At 38.9% G+C, this 21,381-nt stretch overlaps 1 protein-coding gene across 3 annotated transcripts in view; it reads left to right on the top strand.

The window, feature by feature from the left end:
* TRAPPC11 (trafficking protein particle complex subunit 11) overlaps positions 1 to 18,951 on the top strand; it is an 88,480-nt gene extending 69,529 nt beyond the window's left edge. For all 3 annotated transcript variants that reach the window (XM_069096486.1, XM_069096496.1, XM_069096480.1), the window contains exons 26-30: positions 2,463 to 2,574; positions 3,598 to 3,689; positions 4,763 to 4,896; positions 7,650 to 7,817; positions 17,890 to 18,951. In XM_069096486.1, coding sequence (XP_068952587.1) covers positions 2,463 to 2,574; positions 3,598 to 3,689; positions 4,763 to 4,896; positions 7,650 to 7,817; positions 17,890 to 17,934 — 551 coding nt within the window. In that variant the 3' untranslated portion in view covers positions 17,935 to 18,951. The remainder of the gene's footprint in view (positions 1 to 2,462; positions 2,575 to 3,597; positions 3,690 to 4,762; positions 4,897 to 7,649; positions 7,818 to 17,889) is intronic.
* Positions 18,952 to 21,381: the final 2,430 nt, after the last annotated feature.

The raw sequence follows: 21,381 nt of genomic DNA, 5'->3' as shown, positions 1-21,381 counted from the left end.
TCCAGAGTGGTTGGACTAGTTCACTACTCCACCAACAGTTGCATTAGTGTCCTTTTTATATTTCCCCTCTAGCATTTTTAATTTTTTCTTTCCTGTCATGTTAGCCTGTCTGATAGGTATGAGGGTAGTACCTCAGAGTTGTATTCATTTGTATTTCTATAGTCAATAGTGATTTAGAGCCTTTTTTTGTGTTATCTGTAGATAACTGCTTTCTTCTTCCGAAAACTGCCTGTTCATATCCTTTGAAACTGATTCCTTTTCTAATAATTCCCTTTTGCCCTCTTCAGGGAATTCTGCTAATAAAATTCTCCCTTAGACTTAGCACTTATACCTCATTACTTTTTTTTTAAACGGATGCTTTTTGTTTTTTACACCAGTCATTTCCCTGTATACCTTTTTTTTTTTTTTAAAGCAGTTGGGGTTAAGTAACTTGCTCAAGGTTACATGGCCAGTTATTTCTGGGTGGGTGCTAAGTGTCTGAGCCCGGATTTGATCCCAGCTCATCCCGACTCTGTGGCCGGTGCTCTTACTCACTGTGCTACCTGGCCGCCCTGCCTATATACCTTTTCTAATCAAAACTCCCATATAACAACGAAAGATAGTGCACTAAAACCAACTAACAAACTACCCCCAACAATGTATGGGCCATTATTCTCCCATTGTCTCCCATCATTCTACATAGAGGGAAATTTCTGATCTCCTCTTCTGTGAGACCAAGATTGATCATTGTATTTCATCTAAATTCACTTGTTTTTTATGGTAGTTTGTTCAGTCTTTCCCCAATTGATGGGAAACTGACTTTGTTTCCATTTTTGTTTTGCTACCAGAGCAAATAATGCTATAAATATTCTTGTAGGCAACTAAGGGGTGCAGTGATAGATCGTTGACCTGGAGTCAGGAAGACCTGAGTTCAAATAGCACCTCAAATACTTATTTGCTGTGTAACCCTGGGCAAGTCACTTTCTATCTGCCTCAGTTTCCTCATCTGTAAAATAGAAATAATAATAGCACTCACCTCCTAGATTTGTTGTGAGGATAAAATGAGATTATGTTTATAAAGTGTTTTGCAAACATTAAAGAGATATATAAATGCTGGCTACTATCATTATCATCATCATCATCAGTTTTTTTAAGTAGTAGGACACATTGGGCCTTTGATGTCTTTGGTGTTTGTGCTCTCCAGTGAGATTTCTGAGTTAAAGGTTTACCAGCATTCCTTGCTTGATTCCAGATAGTTTACCAGAATTGTACGGTTTCACTGCTTCAGTCAGCAGTGTCTCATCATACCCATCGGCCCACATCCCCTCTGTCATTGACTGTTTCCATTTTTCATCATCTTTGTCTCTTCTAGGAATATGAGGTGAAGCCTCAGAATTGTTTAATTTATATTATTCTGAGTGTTCATCATATGGAACATTGTTATGTAGCTGTTGATAACTTCCCTTGTTCTTTTGGAAGCTGCTTCTTCATAACTTCTGACAGCTTATTTTTAGGGCAGTGGCTCTCATTCTCAAATATTATGTCAATTCATTATTTAACTTAGATGTCAGACCATTATCAGATATTTGGTGCAAGGACTTTTCCTCACTAGACAATTTTTGTTCTTGTTCTAATTACTTTTTTATATTAAAATGAAAAAAAATTATCTCAGTTGTCCAAAATTTTAGTCTGTATCATCACTTCTGCCCTTTGTTTGTTAAGACTTCTTCCCCTCACCGTAGTTGTAAAAGGAACCTCCTTCCATTCTCTTCCAATCTTATTATGATACTTTGTATACCTATTTCTGCATAGATCTGTATCTATCTATGTGTCTATATTTATCTCTAGTTGGGACTGAATATAACTAGTTTTGTTGTTGTTCAGTTGTTTCAGTTGTGTCTTGACTCTTTGTGACCCCATTTGAGGTTTTCTTGGCAGAGATACTGGAGTGGTTTGCTCTTTCCTTCTCCGGTTCATTTGACAGATGAGGAAACTTAGGCAAACAGAGTGAAGGGTCACACAGCTAGTAGGTGTCTGAGGTGGAATTTGAACTCAGGAATTCTTCACTCCAGGCCTGACACTCTTATCTACTGCACCACCGAATTGCCAGTTGGAATAGCTAGCATTTACATAATGCTTTAATGGTTACATAGTGCTTTACATAGTTTATTTAGTCTTCATAATAGCCCTGCAAAGTAAGTGCTGTTATTATCCTCATTTTACAGATGAAGAAACTGAAGCTGAAAAGGGTTAAGTGATTTGCCTTCGGTCATACAGCTAACAAGTGTCTGAGGCAGGATTTAAATTCAGGTCTTTTTGTCTCTCAGTCCAGCACTCTATCCACTGTGCCATCTAGCTGCCTCTCGTAGTACACTATTGTAGTATATAGTGGTCCCTAACTTTTCTGACTGTTCTGGACTAAAACTTTTTATGAAAGTTTTCCAATGTCATTTCAAAGAGATTAAAAAGAATCTTGCTGATAGTTGTCTTACAGACTGGTGAGAGTGCTAGTGAATGTTTCTGTCTTCAGTGCCCATCAGTTGGTAATGTTGAAGGTGGAGTACCTACTGGACATTATATTATCTCCTGGAAGAGGTAAGAGTTACATAAATCTTACCCTTTCCTCAGCCTCATTGAATTTCTTAAGTGTTTATCATTCACCATTTTCACTGATCATATGGAACAGAATAAAATATATGTAAACATTCTCTCCCTTAAATATATAAAAACTTATATCATAACAAAATGATTGCTAAATTTTTATTTGTGTTAGTCTAAGTTTGGCTTTACCAAATGTAAATGTCATCTCTTTCCTTTTCCTCACTCCTTATCCTCCTTTCCCTTTCCTGCAAATCATCTCCTCCAATCCACCACCATCTTGACCCACACTTTATATATAACAGAATTGCATTTATCATCAGGGGAAAAAAAGACCTAGTGCTGACTTGATTTCTCCTCACTTCTAATATATAATATCCCATGTGTATAATTCTGTTTTCATTTTTTTAACCTGTATACTAATACAAATAAATCCATAATAACATTTTAGAGATGTAGTTTGATTTTGGTATGATATTTATTCTAGTTCCTGCTATACACATTTGAGTAGTTTTTGATGAGGATAGTGTTGAGACTAGGTTTTTTTTCTTAAATCAGTCTGTCAGGTTTTTCATTTGTAAGTCAGGGAAAAGATATGGCATGTTTCATAGTAACACTTTGTGCTTTGAAATGATAGTTTGAGAATGAGTAAGATTGCAGTTATTTTGAACTATTTAGAAAGTACTCTTTTTATATGATTAGGTAATAACATTTTACTAAGATTTCTTTTAATTTTTTAAATGGAACAAAACTTTCATGGAACAAAGCTTTTGCTCCATTAAATTTACTTTCCTTAATAAACTGAAAAAATAAAATAAAACTAATTTTTCCTATGAAATCAGTTAAAGAAAAGGAGTGATATATATATATGTGTGTATATATATATATATATATATATATATATACACATATATATGTATATACACACATGGTTTTTGATCTACTCTTGTGTTTATAACATTGTACATGAATTGTGAGTTAAACTTAGAAAGTGGCTTTTTCTTCACTTCTTTTTGCCAGGACTTCAGCCATGGAAAATGTCCCTATTATCAATACTGTCATTACTCTGCCACATGTGATTGTAGAAAGTATCCCACTCCATGTGAATACAGGTAACAGGAATGTGAATTTCAGTTGAATGAAAAACATTATAATTATTATTACTACCTGTGGATGCAGTTTTAACTCTCAAGTACAACGAAACCTAAATTAGATTTCATTTACAAGTTCTTATACAGTTTTTAAAAGAGCCATTGTGTCTTGACAATCTTTGAACTGTAAGTTTCAGGGGCTTATTAATTTGTATTCAGAGTTCCCTCAAACCAGTGAAATCAAACCTGAACATTTTCACCCCTTCCAGAATTTCAGTAAGTACTAAAGATTCAGTCAGGTTTTTTTTTGTGTGTGTGATGTTGCTTTCTTGTTCTTCTCTTTATTTCTTTTTTTTTTCCAAGAAAATTTATAGCTCAAAATCTGGCGGAAATTCTTGTTCTTCTCTAACTGCTTCAGAGAAAATAGTTTTTCAGATTTTTTTTTTTAAAGCAATCGGGGTTAAGTAACTTGTTCAAGGTTACACAGCCAGTTATTTCTGGGTGTGGTGCTAAGTATCTGAGCCCGGATTTGGTCCCCAGATCATCCCTACACTGGGGCTGGTGCTCTTACTCGCTGAGCCACCTGGCCGCCCCTAATCAATTGGGGTTAAGTAACTTGCTCAAGGTTACACGGCCAGGTGTTTCTGAGTAGGTGCTAAGTGTCTGAGCCCGGATTCGATCCCCAGGTCATCCCAGCACTGGAGCTGGTGCTCTCACTCGCTGTGCTACTTGGCCGCCCTTCAGATGGTTTTTATGAATCAGTCAACAAGCATTTAATTATCAGGCACTGTGCTGAGTGTTGGGGTTAAAAAGACAGAAGTGAAGCCATCTCTGCTATCAAGTAGCTTACCTTCTAAGAAGGGTGACAATATGTGCACATTTATAGAATATTTACAAAATTAGTGCAAGGCAGTTTGACAGGGAAGGGTATGAGATCTGTTTTCCAGATAAGTAATTTACTTACTTCTGAAGAAAACAGAAATATCATTTATTAGTTATAAGAGGGGCTGCAGGGGCTTGTGGGTATTGATGGGATAGTTTGGGAGCTACTTTCTCTAGTGAAAAAAATTGAATCTTGTTTTTCTTCTCTAAAGATCTGCCATCCTTTGGTCGTGTTAGAGAATCATTACCTGTCAAGTATCATCTACAGAATAAGACCAGCTTAGTTCAAGATGTAGAAATTTCTGTGGAACCCAGTGATGCCTTCATGTTCTCAGGTCTTAAACAGGTATGATATTTTGTTTTCCTATGTAAAGCCTGTAAGTAGCCCTGTAATCAACCATTTGTATACCTGTTTAAATGCACTAATGTTCTTATTATTTTATTAAATTTGTGTTCATTTGCTTTTTTGAAAGTAATAAAATCTATATTTGTGTACATACCGTGTTTCCCCGATAATAAGACACTGTCTTATATTTTTTGGACAGAAAAACACCAGAGGGCTTATTTTCAGGGGAGGGCTTATTTTAATGAACATTGACAGCAATTTTAATAAACAGGTAAATGTGAACAAAAAAATGTACCTTTATTCAATAAGCAAATCACTGGGGAAGAACAGGATGACGCACTCACTGCTGCAGCTCTGATTGGATGCAGCTCGGAGCGCGGCGTGCTTTTCACGGGGGGGCGGGGGCGGTGCATACAGAGGGTACCGTAATGTAGCGTGTAGCGCAGGGGATCACCTTCACTACAGTAGCAATCTCAATAGGGCTTATTTTCGGGGGAGGGCTTATTTTAGAGGAATCTTACACAGTAAGGGGAGGGCTTATTTTCGGGATAGGTCTTATTATCGAGGAAACACGGTAAGTCAAGAAAATACAGCAAACTTCTGGTTAAGACAGAACATATGATGGTCAACTTCATATTATCAAGTTCAATCTTGTGTGGACCTCGTGCTTCCCATAAAGTAGGTCATTCACATGTCTTACCAATAGCACATATACACTGACAAAATTAACAATCTTTTAAAAAATTATATGATTATAACATATACCCATATAGAGAGATGTAGATGTAAATATCTATGTTTATATAGACGTAGATATAAATATCTATATCTATATGCTTATATCTAGCTTGACAGCATACATTTATAGAAATTCTGTTTTACATATCCATGCCTACATACATTATCTCCATTGCGATGTATGGATGTGAAATTCAATGTATAACTTGGTCCAACGTAGAGAAAATTATGTGTAGCCTTGTATTCTCTGTCCTTAGCAGGCATAAGCTACTTTATAGATTTTTTTTTGAACTTGCAAACATTTTTTATTCTGTCCTTTTTAAAAAAACAAATTATTTATTTTTAGTTTTCAACATTTACTTTATTTATTTATAAGTTTAAAATTTTCTCCCCTTTTCTCCCTCCTCCTTCCCCAAGACAGCTTGTAATCTGATATGTTCTCTATACATACATTCCTACTAAACACATTCTCACATTAGTCATGTTGCATAGAAGAATTGTAACGAATGGGAAAAACCATGAGAAAGGGAAAAAAAACCAACAAAATAAAACAAATAAAAAAGAAAATACTCTGTTTCATTCCGCATTCTGACTCCATAGTTCTTTCTCTGGATGAGTATGGCATTTTCCATCGTGTGTTCTTTGGAATTGTTTTAGGTCCTGACATTATTGAGAAGGGCTAATAAGTCTGTCAAAATTTGTCCCCCCGCACTGAGGCTGTTAATGTGTACGATGTTCTTCTGGTTCTGCTCCCCTCACTCAGCATCAGTTCATATAAGTCTTTCCAGGTTTCTCCCAAGTCCTCCTATTCATTATTTCTTATAGCACAATAGTATTCCATTACATTAATGTACCACAACTTGTTAGCCATTACCCAATTGATGAACATCCCCTCAATTTCCATTTCTTGGCCACCATGAAAAGAGCTGCTATAAATATTTTTGTACATGTGAGTCTTTTCCCCCATTTTTATGAGCTCTTTGGGATACAGCACTAGAAGTGGCATTGCTGGGTCAAAGGGTACGTACATTTTTATAGCTCCAAGTGCATAGTTCCAAATTACTCTCCACAATGGTTAGATCAGTCCACAGCTCCACCAACTATGAATTAGTGTTCTAGCTTTCCCATGTCTTCTCCAACATTTATCATTTTCCTGTTTTGCCATGTTAGCCAATCTGATAGGTGTGATGTGGTACCTCAGAGTTGTTTTGGTTTGCATCTCTCTAATCAGTAGCTTTAGAACATTTTTTTCATATGCCTATTAGATATCTTTATTATCTTCCTTGGAAAACTGCCTGTTCCATATCCTTTGATCATTTATCAGTTGGGGAATGACTTGTATTCTCTTAAATTTGATTCAGTTCTCTATATATTTTAGAAATGAGGTCCTTTATCAGAGATACTGGTTGTAAAAATTCTTTCCCAGTTTTCTGCTTCCCTCCTAATTTTGGTTGTATTGGCTTTGTTTGTGCAATAACTTCAATTTAATGTAATCAGAATTATCCATTTTGCATTTCATAATGTTCTCTATCTCTTGTTTGGTCATAAATTTTACCTCATAGATCTCTAAAGTGTTTCCTTTGGAACAATCCTGTTTACCCACCAGTTATTGTTTATAGTGATAAAGTATGTGTTTTATGGTGTATTCAGATTAGATCAGTAGATAGCAAATCACAGAGTTGCCACACATAAGTAAAACAGATAATAGTTCGCAGTTACTTATCTGTACTAATTGAAGAAAACAGAGGTTTGAATAATGCAGAACTGCTTGTATTACCTTAGATTTGTTTTGGACCTTTTCCTAAAGTTAGCTAGACACATGCATAAATTAGTACACACTTGAGCACATTTACTTTTTACCTAGTCCAAACATTATCCTGATATGTCCCTATTGTTTTATAGTTTAGGATCCAAATGAATTATTGTGTGTAGATAAATGAACATCGGCTGAATGTGTATATACCACAAGCATATGTATACCTGGTTATCTTTACTTACTACTTTTTATTGTTTAGATTCGATTACGTATCCTACCTGGCACAGAGCAAGAAATGTTATACAACTTTTACCCTTTGATGGCTGGATACCAGCAGCTGCCGTCACTCAACATCAACTTGCTCCGTTTCCCTAACTTCACAAATCAATTGCTCAGACGTTTTATACCTACTTACATTTTTGTAAAGGTATGGAGATAGTAGAAATTTTTTTTGTTTTACTTTATTGTCTTTTCATTTCACAATAATTATGCTTCAATAATGATGTTCAAATGGGATTAGATTAATTCTAATAATTTTCATCAGTTTTATGCAGCAAAACTTATATCTTACAGCAGAGTGCTATAAAGATTTCTAAACTACCAACTGTGTGCAGAGCACTGTGCTAGGTAGACATGGGGGGCATAATGTGAGGTATAGGTTAAGATATGGTCCCTATCTGAAATTCACTTACAGTTTAATAGAAGAGATGTGACACACGTAGATAATATATTTTGTTCATATTGGAGAGTTACAGAACAAAATTTGAAAAACAGAGGCTTAAGTAAGTTACAAGTTAAACACAAGTCAGTAATATCGAATGACAACCAAGAAAATTAATGCAGTCTTGGGCTGTATTAAGGGAATTATAATGCTCAGGACCTCAGGGTACTCTGCCATGGTCAGACCACATCTGGAGTATTTAGTTCATTTTGGGGCTCCACATTTTAGGAAGGACAATAATGACCTAGATAGTGTCCAGTAGAGAATATTCAGAATATTGAAAAGGCTTGAGTTCAAGCCATATAATAATCCATTGAAGAAACAAAGGATATTTCACCTGAAAAAGAGGAAATTAAAGTGGGGAAGAGGTATTCTCTTCAAATATTTGAAGGGCTGTCATGTGAAAGAGAGAGACTTGTTCTGCTTGGCCCTAGAGGGCAAAGTTGCAAAGAATGAGATTTAGGCTAAATGTAATGAAAATTTCTATATGAGATAGTTTACCCTAATCTGTCTCTCCCCATCTCTTCTCATTATATTCCTCTCTCACCTCTTAATTTCACTTTTTAAGTATCATCCCTTCCTATTGAATTGGTCCTGTGCCCTCTGTCTATGTATACCTGTACACATATATACACACATTCACATATGTATTCCTATGCCCATAGACCCTGCTATATAGACATATGTATATGTATGTGTGTATGTGTGTGTGTATATATATACATATACACACACACACACACACACACCTTTTTATTCTTCTCAACTATTCTCATACTGAGAAAAGTTTCATCAGTTACAATTATCATTTTTCCATGTAGGGATGTAAATAGTGCAACTTTGATAAGTTCCTTATGATTTCTTTTCCCTGTTTACCTTCTCATGCTTCTCTTGCTTCTTGTATCTGAATGTCAAATTTTCTATTCACCTCTGGTTTTTTTCTCAAGAATGCTTGAAATTCCTCTCTTCCACTGAATGACCATATTTTCTCCTGAAACATGATACTCAGTTTTGCTGGGTAGGTGATTCTTGGTTTTAATCCCAGCTCATTTGACCTCTGGAATATATTCCAAACTCTTTGATCCCTCAGTGTAGAAGCTGCCAGATCCTGTGTTATCCTGATTGTGTTTCCACAATATTCAAATTGTTTCTTCCTCGCTGCTTGTAATATTTTCTCCTTGATCTGGGAATTTTGGAACCTGGCTATAATATTCCTAGGAGTTTTCTTTTTGGGATATTTTTCAGGAGGCGATCGGTGGATTCTTTCAACCCCTATTTTGCCCTCTGTTTCTAAAACGGCAGGGCAATTTTCCTTGAGAATTTCTTGAAGGATGATTTCTAGGTTCTCTTTTTAATCATGGCTTTCAGGTAATCCAATAATTTTTAAATGATCTCTCCTGTATCTATTTTCCAGGTCAGTGGTTTTTCCAATGAGATATTGCCTTCTATTTTTTCATTTGTTTGGATCTGTTTAATAGTATCTTGATTTCTCATAAAGTCACTAGCTTCCATTAGCTCCAATCTAATTCTGAAGCAATGATTCTCTGCAGTGAGCTTTTGAGATTCTTTTTCCATCTGGCAAATTTGACTTTTTAAAGCATTCTTCTCCTCATTGCCTTTTTGAGCCTCTTTTGCCATCTGAGTTAGTCTATTTTTTAAGGTGTGATTTTCTTCAGTCAGGTTGTTGACTCTCATTTCATAATTTTCTTGCATTTTTCTCATTTCTCTTCTCAGTTTTTTCTACACTTCTCTTATTTGCTTTTAAAAATCCTTCTTGAGGTCCTCTATGGCCTGTAACCAGCTCATATATCTCTTGGAAGCTTTTGGTGCAGGAGTTTTGACTTCACTGTCTTCCTCCTGTTCCATGCTTTGCTCCTTTTTGTCCCCAAAATAGGAGTGTAAAATTGGGTTGCTCTGTTTGCTTTGCTTCCCTCATTTGCTGATGTTGCCACTCAGTTACTTGACTTTTGAGCTTTTTGCCACAGTAGGACTCTGCTACCAGGCTGTGGAGCTTCTTCCTGATCGCTGGGGTTTTCTCAGCTGCCGAAGATATTACATGGGTGCCCTCTCTGAAGCCTCCACATGCTCTGGCAAGCTGGTTACACACCCCAGGACCTCCACCCTAGACTGCAATCCAGATCTGAGCAGGTTAAAGCAAGAGTGATTACCCTTCAGACTGGTCCTTGGTCCCCCTACAACTGCAGGCCAGGAGCTGAAGCAGCCATGTGGCTGCGGCTGCACGGCTGCTGCGCCTCAGCTGCTTCTTGCCTTGAGGTCCCGAACTACTGGATCCCAAAGTCCACACTACACTGATCTCTCACTTTATCCTTAGCATCTATATGTTGATAATTCTGGAAACCACCACAGCTGCTGGTGATCTGAAGTCCCTCCAGTGGCAGCTGGTCAGGCCCGCCCTGAGGCTAAAACCTCTGGCTTGAGCCGGGCTGGGATCGGCTCCCAGAGCACTGCGCTGGCCACTTCCTGCTGGGCTGTCCTCAGTGGGAGGTTAGCTTCTCTGTGTCATTTTGTGTGTTCTGTAGCTCCAGAGTTTCTTTAGAGTCACCTTTTACATTAATTGGAGGAGGTGGAAGTGGGAGCTGCTTGTGGAAGTCCTGTTTCTACTCTGCCATCTTGACTCCTCCCCCTCCATGAAAATTTCTAATAAGTAAAGCTGTCCAGGAGTTAAATGGGCTTTCTGGTGAGATAATGTGTTCACCTTCAGCTGAGGTTTTTTAACAAAGCCTCAGTGACCTCTTATTAGGTATAGGATAGATGGGATTCTTTCCCATCTGTGGATTAGAATTGGTGGCCACTGTGGCCCCTTCCTACTCTGGACTCTGCTGAGCCTGGAAAAATGTTATGTGGCATCTGAGGGAGAATGCCATTATTCATGGGAGGATAAGAGAAGGGCCTAGTGGAAAAGTGGCATCACTTTTAACATCAGCAGACATCCATGGCTATATCTCTGTGCCCTTCATGAAATCACCTTCAAAAGACTGGAACAGATCCCAAATATCCCTAACTTTCCTTTATATTACATTACAGATATTTGTGTTAATGCACTTTGACCCTTATTTGTATTTCTAGCCAGTACCAGCCTCTTAGAATAGCAAATTATATAAACATACTACTTCTCCTATAAAGTTGTACTTCATGGAATCTCAGAGTTCAAAGAGACCTCTAGAACAGGGCACAAGGAGACACAGGCAGGAAGTAGCAGAGCTCAGCTTCAAACGCAAATCTTCTGACTCTGAATACTTGCACTGAACTCATCTGTCTTTTCTTCCTTCCCCCAGGTTGGGAGCAAAGGTAGAAAGAAGAGGTATAATTGGTCTTGATGCTCCTAAAGGAAGGACAGTTTGCATTCTGCCTTCCTGCTCTTCTGTCATCTCTTAGAGGTGGCCACTCCCCCCTTAAGAAGCTTTGCATTAATTCAAGGTGAAAATGAAACTCCTATCCATAGAGACCTCACTACTCTAGTTCTAGTAAGTTGATTGAAGATGCTAGAGGTAGCCACGTCTGGAAACATGAATTCATGCTCCATTGCTTAACCCCTTACTTATTTTCATCTCATTCATATCATTCCTCATAGTGATGTCTCAGTCATCTTCTGGCTTACTGACAACGCTAGCTTTTCCTGGGTGGTATTTAACTTTGTAAGAAAAATAGCTCTTCCAGAAGCAGTTGGTAGTTTTATCATTTCTTACATGCCTGCTTTATTATTATTATAATCCTTTTTGCTGAATTACAAGCATTGCATTCCAGTAAGATAACTTCTGCTAAGGAAGCCAACTGGGAATTGTTTTGAGAGCTAACTTCTAGATTAGTGTTGGAGATTTATACGTGAAGCAAAGACACTTTGTCAGTGTAGATGCTGAACCGTCAGTTACCTCACTCTAAGTGTAACTGCCCCTTTTACTACTGTACCCTCTTGGATCCTAGAGAAAGTCTCTCAACATTTTTCTTTCCCCGAGTAGAAATAATCATACTTCCATAATTTTTTAGTACTTTAAAGATTTACAATCTTTCTTCACATTATGAGTTGAAGTAGCATAAGTATTATTAGATTCATTTTGCAGAAGAAGAAGTTGAGGTTTAGAATTGAAATGACTTGCATAAGTGTCACATAACTAGTAAATGACAAATTTCTACATCATGTAATGAGCAGATTATTCAATTCCCTTTTCTACCCCCCTGCTGAAGCTACTTCTAGCTTCACAACGGGATAATACTTTTCACTTTAACTAATACAGGGGACAGAAGTAAATAATAAATAAAGTAAATAATACAAAGGGGACCTTTGCTTCTTTCTGTAAAGCAACTGTCTACCACTGAGTAGTTTAGATTCTAAATCAGGATTCCTGAACTTTTTTGTGTGTTACAGACCTGTTTGGCAATCTGTTAATGCCAGTGGATCCTTTCTCAAAATAATGTTTTCTTTTTACTTCATAATCACAGGAGATGCTAAATTTCAGTTATCAGAAGTAAAGAAATATATTTTTTTAATCATCCAAGTTCACAGATCTCCTGAAATCTTTCTATGGACTCCCAAATTAAGAACCCTTGATTTAGGAGCACCACCAAAATGTGACCCCTGAGCATCGCAGATAAAGACGAGAACCTTTTCATTCATTCTCTTCCTGTTCTCCTTACCAGAGGGGCAGGATAGGCTATGGTTGTTGTTCAAGTCGTTTCCAACTCTTAGTGACCCCATTTGGAGTTTTCTTGGCAAAGATACTGGAGTTGTGTGCCATCTCCTTCTCCAGCTCATTTTACAAATGAGGAAATAAGGCAAACAGGATTAAGTGACTTGCCCAGGATCACACAGCTAATAAGTATCTGAGGTCAGATTTGAACTCAGGTCTTCTTGATACTCTTATCTACTGTGCCTGGACCCACCCAGAATATTTCCTTCCAGTGCACTCATTCATCTCCAGGGGATGAAAGAATCTATCTTATGCCATCAGTAGGTGACAGAGACTCCTGACCTTGGAAGTTGTGACCACTACTGGACTTAACAGTAGGAGACTTAAGTTTTTCAATTCCAACCCTGACCTGAAATAATTCTGTGACCCTAATCAAACAACTTCACTTTTTTTTTTTTTAATGAAAATACCCGTTTTATTTGATATTTAAGTTCTGAATAAGACACACACAACTGGATGTACACCATAGCGGGACAGGCATTCTTCTAAGGTTGATCAGTGCTCTGTCTCTGGAGTTGTCCAGACAGAAAGTGGGTGACTACCCCTCTGCGATATCATAGAGGGGGATTGCACTTGAGGTTGTGCTGGATGTTCGTTGACATTACTTGCAGATCTGTGATTGAGTGATTCTTAATTCCTTTAAATCCAGCCTGTGGTTTCACAGAATTGGCCAGATTGCCTGGCTGTCTGTAGTTACAGCCTGTATCAAATTAGGTTGCTGGGTTCTCTCCAGGGACCATACCTCCCATCCTAAATTAGCTTTCTGTGTTTTGGGATATCCATGATTTCACCTCCCTATGGGGCAGAGGAGGCTGCAATTGTGTAAGGCTTTGGGAAATTAAAAAAAAAAAAAACACTAAACTCTTGCCCTTGCGGAGTTTACTTCTCTGTGGTGGTGGGACAAGAATACAATATTGATATAAATAAGTAGCCAAAAGAAAGTAGGAAGTAGAAAACCTAGGGATATGAGTTGGGTTGAGTTTACGGAAATGCAAGTAGGTCAGTTTAAATGTGTGAAGAGGAATCCTAATGCAGTTAGAAAAAGTTGGGCAACTTCACCTTTCTAATCCTATCTCCTTGACTATAAAATAGGGATGATCCTTGCTAAATCCAGTGGCCTCTTCCTCATTCTTTTTTGACTTCTCTACAGGTAGTCTATCCTCCCTGGGTTTTTTTGTGATACTGCTTTTACCTGATTTCTCCCTCCTGTCTCAGTCCTTTTTTATTGGATTATCGTATAATAGATATACCCTAGAGTTCTGTCCTAGGCCCTCTTGTCTTATCTTTTGATATTCTGTCTGAGTAATCTCATCAACTCCCTGGGTTCACTGATTTATCTATATAGAAATTATTTTCAAATCTACATATCCAGTCCTCATTTCTTTCCTGTCTCAGTATCACTAACTGCTTTCTGGATATTTCCATCTGGCTGTTCTATTGTTATCTCCAATTCAGTACATTCTAAATAGAATCTAATTCTCTTTTCCTCTGAAACCCACCTATCTTTCAGACTTGCTTGTTTCTAGCTGCCCATGTTCATAATCTTGGACTTATCCTCAACTCTTTCCTGTTCCTAATGTTTCATATCTTGTCAGTTGCTAAGTTTTATCAATTCTGCTCTGCAATGTTTGTTGGGGTTTTTTTTTCAAGATTTGTAAAAATGCTTTTTTTTTTTTTGGAAATAGTATTTTATTTTTTCCAATTATGTGTAGATAGTTTTGAGCATTCTCTTTTTTACAAGATTTTGAGTTCCAAATTTTTCTTCTTCCCCTAACCCCTCCCAAAGATTATAAACAATCTCATATAGGTTATACATGTTCTGTTTTTTTGTCCCCTTCTCTCCATTCAAAAAATCATCACCCTACTTCAGACTCTAATCACCTGCTATTTCAGTAGCCTCTATTTATTTATTTTTTTTTTAAAGAGCAATCGGGGTTAAGTAACTTGCTCAAGGTTACACGGCCTGTTATTTCTGGATGTGGTGCTAAGTATCTGAGCCCGGATTTGATCCCCAGGTCATCACGACACTGGAGTTGGTGCTCTTACTCACTGAGCCATCTGGCCGCCCCTAGTAGCCTCTATTTAAATACCTCCATCTCTCCCTTGACCAGCCCATTCTCCATATAGCTGCCTAAGTGACTATTCATTTACAGATCTGACCATGTCACAGCTGTGCTCAGAAAGCTTTTGTGCCTCCCTGTTGCCTATAGGATTAAATAAAAACTTTTGTTTATCATTTAAGACATGAGAAGTAGGGAGCCCCTTCTCAGCTTCTGAGTCAGGCCCTTTGCCTATGACCTCTTACCTCTTGGGAATTCCTATAGAGCCTTGTAGCAGTCCTATATTCAGACCCTCTCACTTGCCTTTGTATTATCCCAGGGCTTCCTTCAGTGCTCTTGAAGCCTTTCTTGGATATGACCCAGGCCAAATTGCCAGCTCCTGCCTCATCTGCACTCCCCTAGAATATACCTTTGCCTGCTTCTGCTTGCTGTGAATCGGGCCTCACAAGACTCAAGGACTCCACCCACTCTGAGATTGTGTCTTGGGTGATGGCCTTGAATAGTCCAGTCACCTCCCTCCCTAAAGAGACTTTGCCTGGACTCATTCCTCAATTGGTTACCAGATCCTTACCCCTTCACCCTCTCCTGTCCTCCTTAATCTGAACCACTTTTACTGTACAGACATTATTCCCCATTCTCCACTGCCGTACTCCCATCCTTCTTAGTCCTGTTCTGCTAAATGTTCTACTCCAAATTACCCACCTCTTCCAATCTCTGGAATTCCTGATTTATACTTAATAAATTTGCCTTCATCTTAAACCTTAGCCTCTCCCACTCTCTCCATCTTCTGGTTCTTGTTGAGACTTGACTGCCTTCTGCTGATGTGGCATCTTTGGCTATCCATTCTAGTAATTGGTTATACTTTCACTCTGGTGGGAGAAGTTGGAATATTTCTTATCTCCCAGCCAGACTCTCCCTGTTACCATACAAAGGAGTAACGTTTCCTTTGAGATTTATTCATTCCAAATTCAGCACCCAGTCAAGGTTCTGGGAAGTATTATCTACCAACTCTGAGAAAGTATTCTTCCTCATTAAATTCACTGCCTGGATCACAGTCTTTCTTTTCACTCCATCTCCTGTCTCCATCCTAACGGACTTCCACATACATACTGATACTCCCTCAAACACCTTACCTTTCTAGTACCTTCAGTCTTCTCAGTTCCCATGACTTATCCCCCCACCTTTCACCTCAGCTCCAGACAGAGGTATCTTGTCATCACCCATAAGTGATCCTCTTCCTTGTTCATGAACTCTGAAATTCCTCAGTTTCATCATAATCTTGTATCATGACATCTTTTCCTCTGACTTAGGACCCCTAACCCTGTTTTTCATCCTCATTATTACTTCCATTCACTCCACCCCTCAGTTCTTTCCAGGCCGTGTCACTTGTTCACTGGTTACTCTCTTCTTCTCCATCTTGACCCTTTGGTGACTCACTGAAATTCTACATTATCCTGTAAGTTCAGATCCCTGGCCCCCTTATCCTGTCACTGATCATGCCTTACCACTCTCCAGCCCTGGATTATTCCCACCATCTGTTGCCTTTGCTCCTGTTGTTGCTGCTTAATGGAATTAGAGTATCTCACTCATTACAAAACTTTCGTATTTCTGCTAGCCTTCTATGGCACCCTTCAGTCATCCTCAGCTAAAAACCTTTGCCTGTACCTCACTGAAAAAAATAAGACCATTCACTAAGAATTCCTTCTCATCCCACATCACTCATATGTATCCCCCTAGCCCCCCGGTCTCATATGAAGAGATAGTCCTTCTGCTGGCCAAGGCAAACCCCTCACAAGCGATCCTATTCCATCCCATCTTTTTCAGCAGATGACTCCAGCTATCATCTCTGCTCTTTCACTAATCTAGAGCCTCTCTTCTGCTAACTGTGGATAAGCCCCAAAAGTATATCCTGGGCCCTTTGCTCTAGTCCCTCTATACTATCTCTCTTGGCAGTTTCATTAGCTCCCTGGGTTCAGCTATTGGATTTATGCAAATAATTCTCAGAACCATCTCTTCATCTCTACTTCTCTCTTTACCTCTGGTCTCATATCTCCAACTGACTATAAACATTGAAACGAACTGAATTCATTATCTTCCCCTCTCCCCCTACCCCATTGCCCCCTCTGGCTCCTGCAATGCCAGAGACTCTGCCTATATAACTCCTTCTAGACTAACGTCCCTGCAGCCCCTTAACTTGTCTGGGAGGGCACCACTATTTTTCCAGTCTTCTGGACTCATAGCCTTGGTGTCATTCTCTTGCCACTGCCCCTCACCCCCGATATCCAGTCTTTTGTCAAGTCCTGTCAGTTCTGCCATTGTGGCATTGCTTCCTTTGTCTCATCTGATACTGCCACCACCCTGAGGAAGGCTGCATCACCCCACACCTGCACGATTGCAGCAGCCTTGTGGTGGGTTGGCCTGCTTCAAGTCTTACCCTGCTTCAGTCCCTCCAATGCCCAGCAACTATCAAATGGATCTTTCGAGTGCTGGTCTGACCTTGTCCCCACCATTCAGTAAACTCCAGTGGCTCTCTCTTACCACCAGGATCCCATATAAATTCCATTTGTAAAATTCATTCTTTTAAAATCCTTCACAACGTAGCCCCCTCCCCCACCTTTCCAGTCCTCTTACACCTTATACCCACCCCTGCCATGCTGTGACCCACCCACATTGACCTCTCTCCTGTTCCTTGCACAGAATATTCTACCTTATGACTGCAAGTATGTTCACTGGTTGTCTCCCATGCCTGGAATATCTTCTCTCCTCATCTTTGTCTCCTGACTTCTCCTTATTCCCCCTCGATGCTCGTGCCTTCCCACTGTGATTATCTCCGGCTCATAGCTTTGTGTGTTGTTTGCAGCTTGTCCCCCCTTAGGGTTTTGGGGTTGGGGGCCACTTTTTGACTTTTTTTGTATCCTCAGTACTTAGAGTAGTTCTTGGCATGTAGTAGGCACTTAATACTTGTTGGCTTGACCTTTTAAAACCAGGTTTATTTGTTCTTCCTTCTTAAAGCCCCAGGGTCGGCAAGTCGATGATTCTTCAATTGTTGCTGCATAACATCCAGACCTGACCCTGAGATACTCTGAGAGAAGATCCTGCGCGGATTGGTAGAAAGACTTTTTTTTTTTCCATTACAACTATTGTTTTTATCAGACAGAAAAGTTAGAACTTAAAAAAAAAAAAATCTATTGGTTGTTGTGACAACTATTCAAAGAAACTTGTGTTTAAAATATATTTTTAAAATTTCCTCTTTCATATATTTTCGCTAATATTTGAAATCTCAGTGTTTTATGGGGAGATGAGAATACTATTATTCTGGAAATGCTAAATGTTTTTTAAAGCATTATTTAATATGCATATAGGATGTCTATGGATAGAAATACAGGAACTATGGTATTAGTGGATGGTAAGGAATTATATTTAAACATTTTGGCAGCAATAGTAGGAACTCACAAATTTCTTCATACTCTTAGTAGCACTTACTAAACATAAAATGAATCTGTCCTGTCGGATTTAGTCAGCACATCAAATTATACACAACACAATGACCCACACTGATAACTACTGTTACAGAGAAATTTCCAGAAAGATTGAGGGTAGATTAATCTAATTTCTCCAAAGAACACCCCTTTTTTTTTTGCCTGCCCCTAAAGCCTTCAGTTTAGACTTTACAGTAATTGGTCATTAATGCATGAAAAGAATGGGGAAAAGTTTCTGCCTATTATCAAATTTTTTTATTTCTGCCATATTATCAAATTCTAAATCGAACATGTTTTGGAGCAGCATGAGACACAAACATAATTTCCCAAAATAAAGGTGTTAGAACATCTGTGTTTGGTCTGTGTTCAGCCTACTTAGCAGTGGTGTGCAGTTTCAGAAAAACTATTTAAAACAAATCCTTTTAGATGATGTATATACAAATTGTTGAGATCTTTTTCACCTTTAAACTTTCTGTATATTAAATTAAAACCTAGCTTTGATTTCTTGGAAATGTATTATTTAAAGTTAAAGAATTTGTTTGTCCTGAAGAAAGTAAATAATGTAAATAAATAAACTCTCTTTAAAAGGCCCTTACTTGTGTGTACATTGAACTATTAATTGGAACTACATTAATGAGTTCAGCTTCCTGACAAGAAATGATAGAGCACAGATGTGACATAGTACAAATAATGCCAGACTGTGAGACAGGATTAGGATTCCGTTCTTTACTTTGCCACTAATTGATGATATGAACTTGTGTCACATAGAAGCTTCCCTTCTATGGGCTTTAGTTTCCTTATCTGTAATGAGGTTGGACTAAATGAAATGTCTCTTTAAGCTCTAATTATACCACTATATGAAGCCCAGCAATATGACCATTGAGAGACATTGTGTTTCACTGTACATAAACTTAAAAACTGACATGATAACATGCTTCACCTAAAGTCATCTTTTAATTCCTCGTGATGGTGTGGACAGTACCCTGGGTTTTCAAGAGCTATTTCAGAATAGCATGTGTTTGAAGGATCCACCTTCTAACCTCTCCTGAAAAATCAACTTGTGTACAAACCTGAGCACTTCTCTAATTTGTTAGGATTTTTCAACTATCTCTATCAAAAGCTCAGTAATTACATCTGCAGGTTCTCTCAAGACCATTAGATTCAATCTCTATGGACCTGGCAACTTAAACTCAGAGAGGTGGAAAATTTCAGGAACAGGCCCAGTGACAGAAACACAGGTCTGTCCTCTGAACACAAGGAACAGTCCAGATAAGTCCCTGCTTCAATGTGGGTCACAGCCCTTCAGTGCTGTTAGGTGGTTTTCTTTCCCCACTTGCAGTGACCAAGAATTTGGGGACCAAGCAAGAAATATTTTTGGCCACACCTCCTTTATTTAGGAAGATTATCTAGTAAATGAATTGTGATTCACTGGATTGTGATTTGCACTGGTGAAGGGACTTAGACTCCTCATTGGATGACAGATCCGTGTTCTGCCATTGGGCCAGTTCTTGAAGTTTGAAAGAAGAGAGTTGGAACTTCAGGTGCCAAGATGGAGGAGTGAGGCAGAGTAGGAATTGAGGTCCAAGAGCGGCAGCAGGGAACCTCGCAGCAGGGTGCCTGCAGCAAGGTGCCAAGCCTGGGGCAATCTGCCAGCTAGGCCCCACCCTCTTGCAAAACCAGCAGCCCCTTAGGCAAGTGAACAGTCTGTGCAAGGCCCCGCCCGCGGCACAAACCACCACTGAGGCCTTGACCCCCTTGCAGACCTGTAGTGAAGCCCCTCCCCAGGGCTGGCCAACAGCAAGGTCTCACCCCTGGGCCTACCAACAGAGAGACACTGTTTCATAGCAACCACCCCTGAGGCAGATTGGCCATAAGAGCTCTCCTACAGCACCAGCCACCAGAAAGACTATTACCATAGCAGCGCAGCAGCAAGGCCCCACTCCGGTATCAGGCCAGTAGCTCAGCTCTACCACCCAGGGGAGGCCAACAGGGAAGTCCCTCCCCTCCCTCCCCCCCCCCAGTGCAAGCTATAAGGGAAACCTCCCCTCCAGAGAAAGCCAGCATCTAAGCCCTGAAGCTCAGTGCAAGTTAGCAGTAAGACCCAGAGCCCCAACACAAAAGGCTTGGGCCAGTGCAGGACCAGAGCCCAATTCTCATATAAAAACACCAAGTCACCCAAAAAAGAACTTGAGCTACTATGGTGAAAAGGAGGATTGAGGCATAAACTTAGAAAAGGACAATAGTATCCAAATGGCTACATGTGAAGCCTCGAAGAAAAATGTTATTTGATCTCAGACCCAAAAAGAATTCCTGGAAGAGCCTGAAAAGGATTTTAAAAAGCAAATTGGAGAAGTAAAAGAAAAATTGGGAAAAGAAATGAGAGTAATGCAAGAGAATCATGGAAAAGAGTCAATAGAATGGGGAAAATATACAAAAATGTACTGAGGAAAATAACTACCTAAAAAATAGAATTGGCCAAATAGAAAAGGAAGTACAAAAGCTCATTAAAGAAAATAATTCCTTAAAAAGAAGTGGGAACTAATGACTCTATGAGACATAAAGATAGGGTAAAGCAAAGTCAAAAAAGTAAAAATATAGGAGAAAAAGAAATTTCTCATTGGAAAAATAACTGACCTAGAAAATAGATCCAGGAGAGATAATTTAGAATTATTGGACTACCTGAAAGCCATGAACAACAACAACAACAAAAATGCCTGGATGACATCTTCCAAGAAATTAGCAAAGACAACTGCCCTGATACATTAGAACCCAAAGGGCAAAATAGAAATCGAAAGAGTCCACCAATCACCACCTGAAAGAGATTCCAAAATGAAAACTGCCAGGAACATCATTGTCAAATTCCAGAACTCACAGATCAAGGAGAAAGTATTGCAAACAGCCAAAAAGAAACAATTCAAATATGGTGGAGTTACACAGTATTTGGCAACTTTATACCGCAAGGCAAAGGAATTAGGGTTACAATCAAGAATCACCTACCCTGCAAAATTGAATATAATCTTTCAAT

The sequence above is a fragment of the Petaurus breviceps genome, unplaced genomic scaffold (assembly GCF_028583685.1).
Source record: "Petaurus breviceps papuanus isolate PSGF00001 unplaced genomic scaffold, PetGlider_PUasm1.0 126, whole genome shotgun sequence".
NCBI lineage: Eukaryota > Metazoa > Chordata > Mammalia > Diprotodontia > Petauridae > Petaurus > Petaurus breviceps.
The sequence above is the reverse complement of the archived record's forward strand: the minus strand, read 5'-3'. Positions and strand labels throughout refer to the sequence as shown.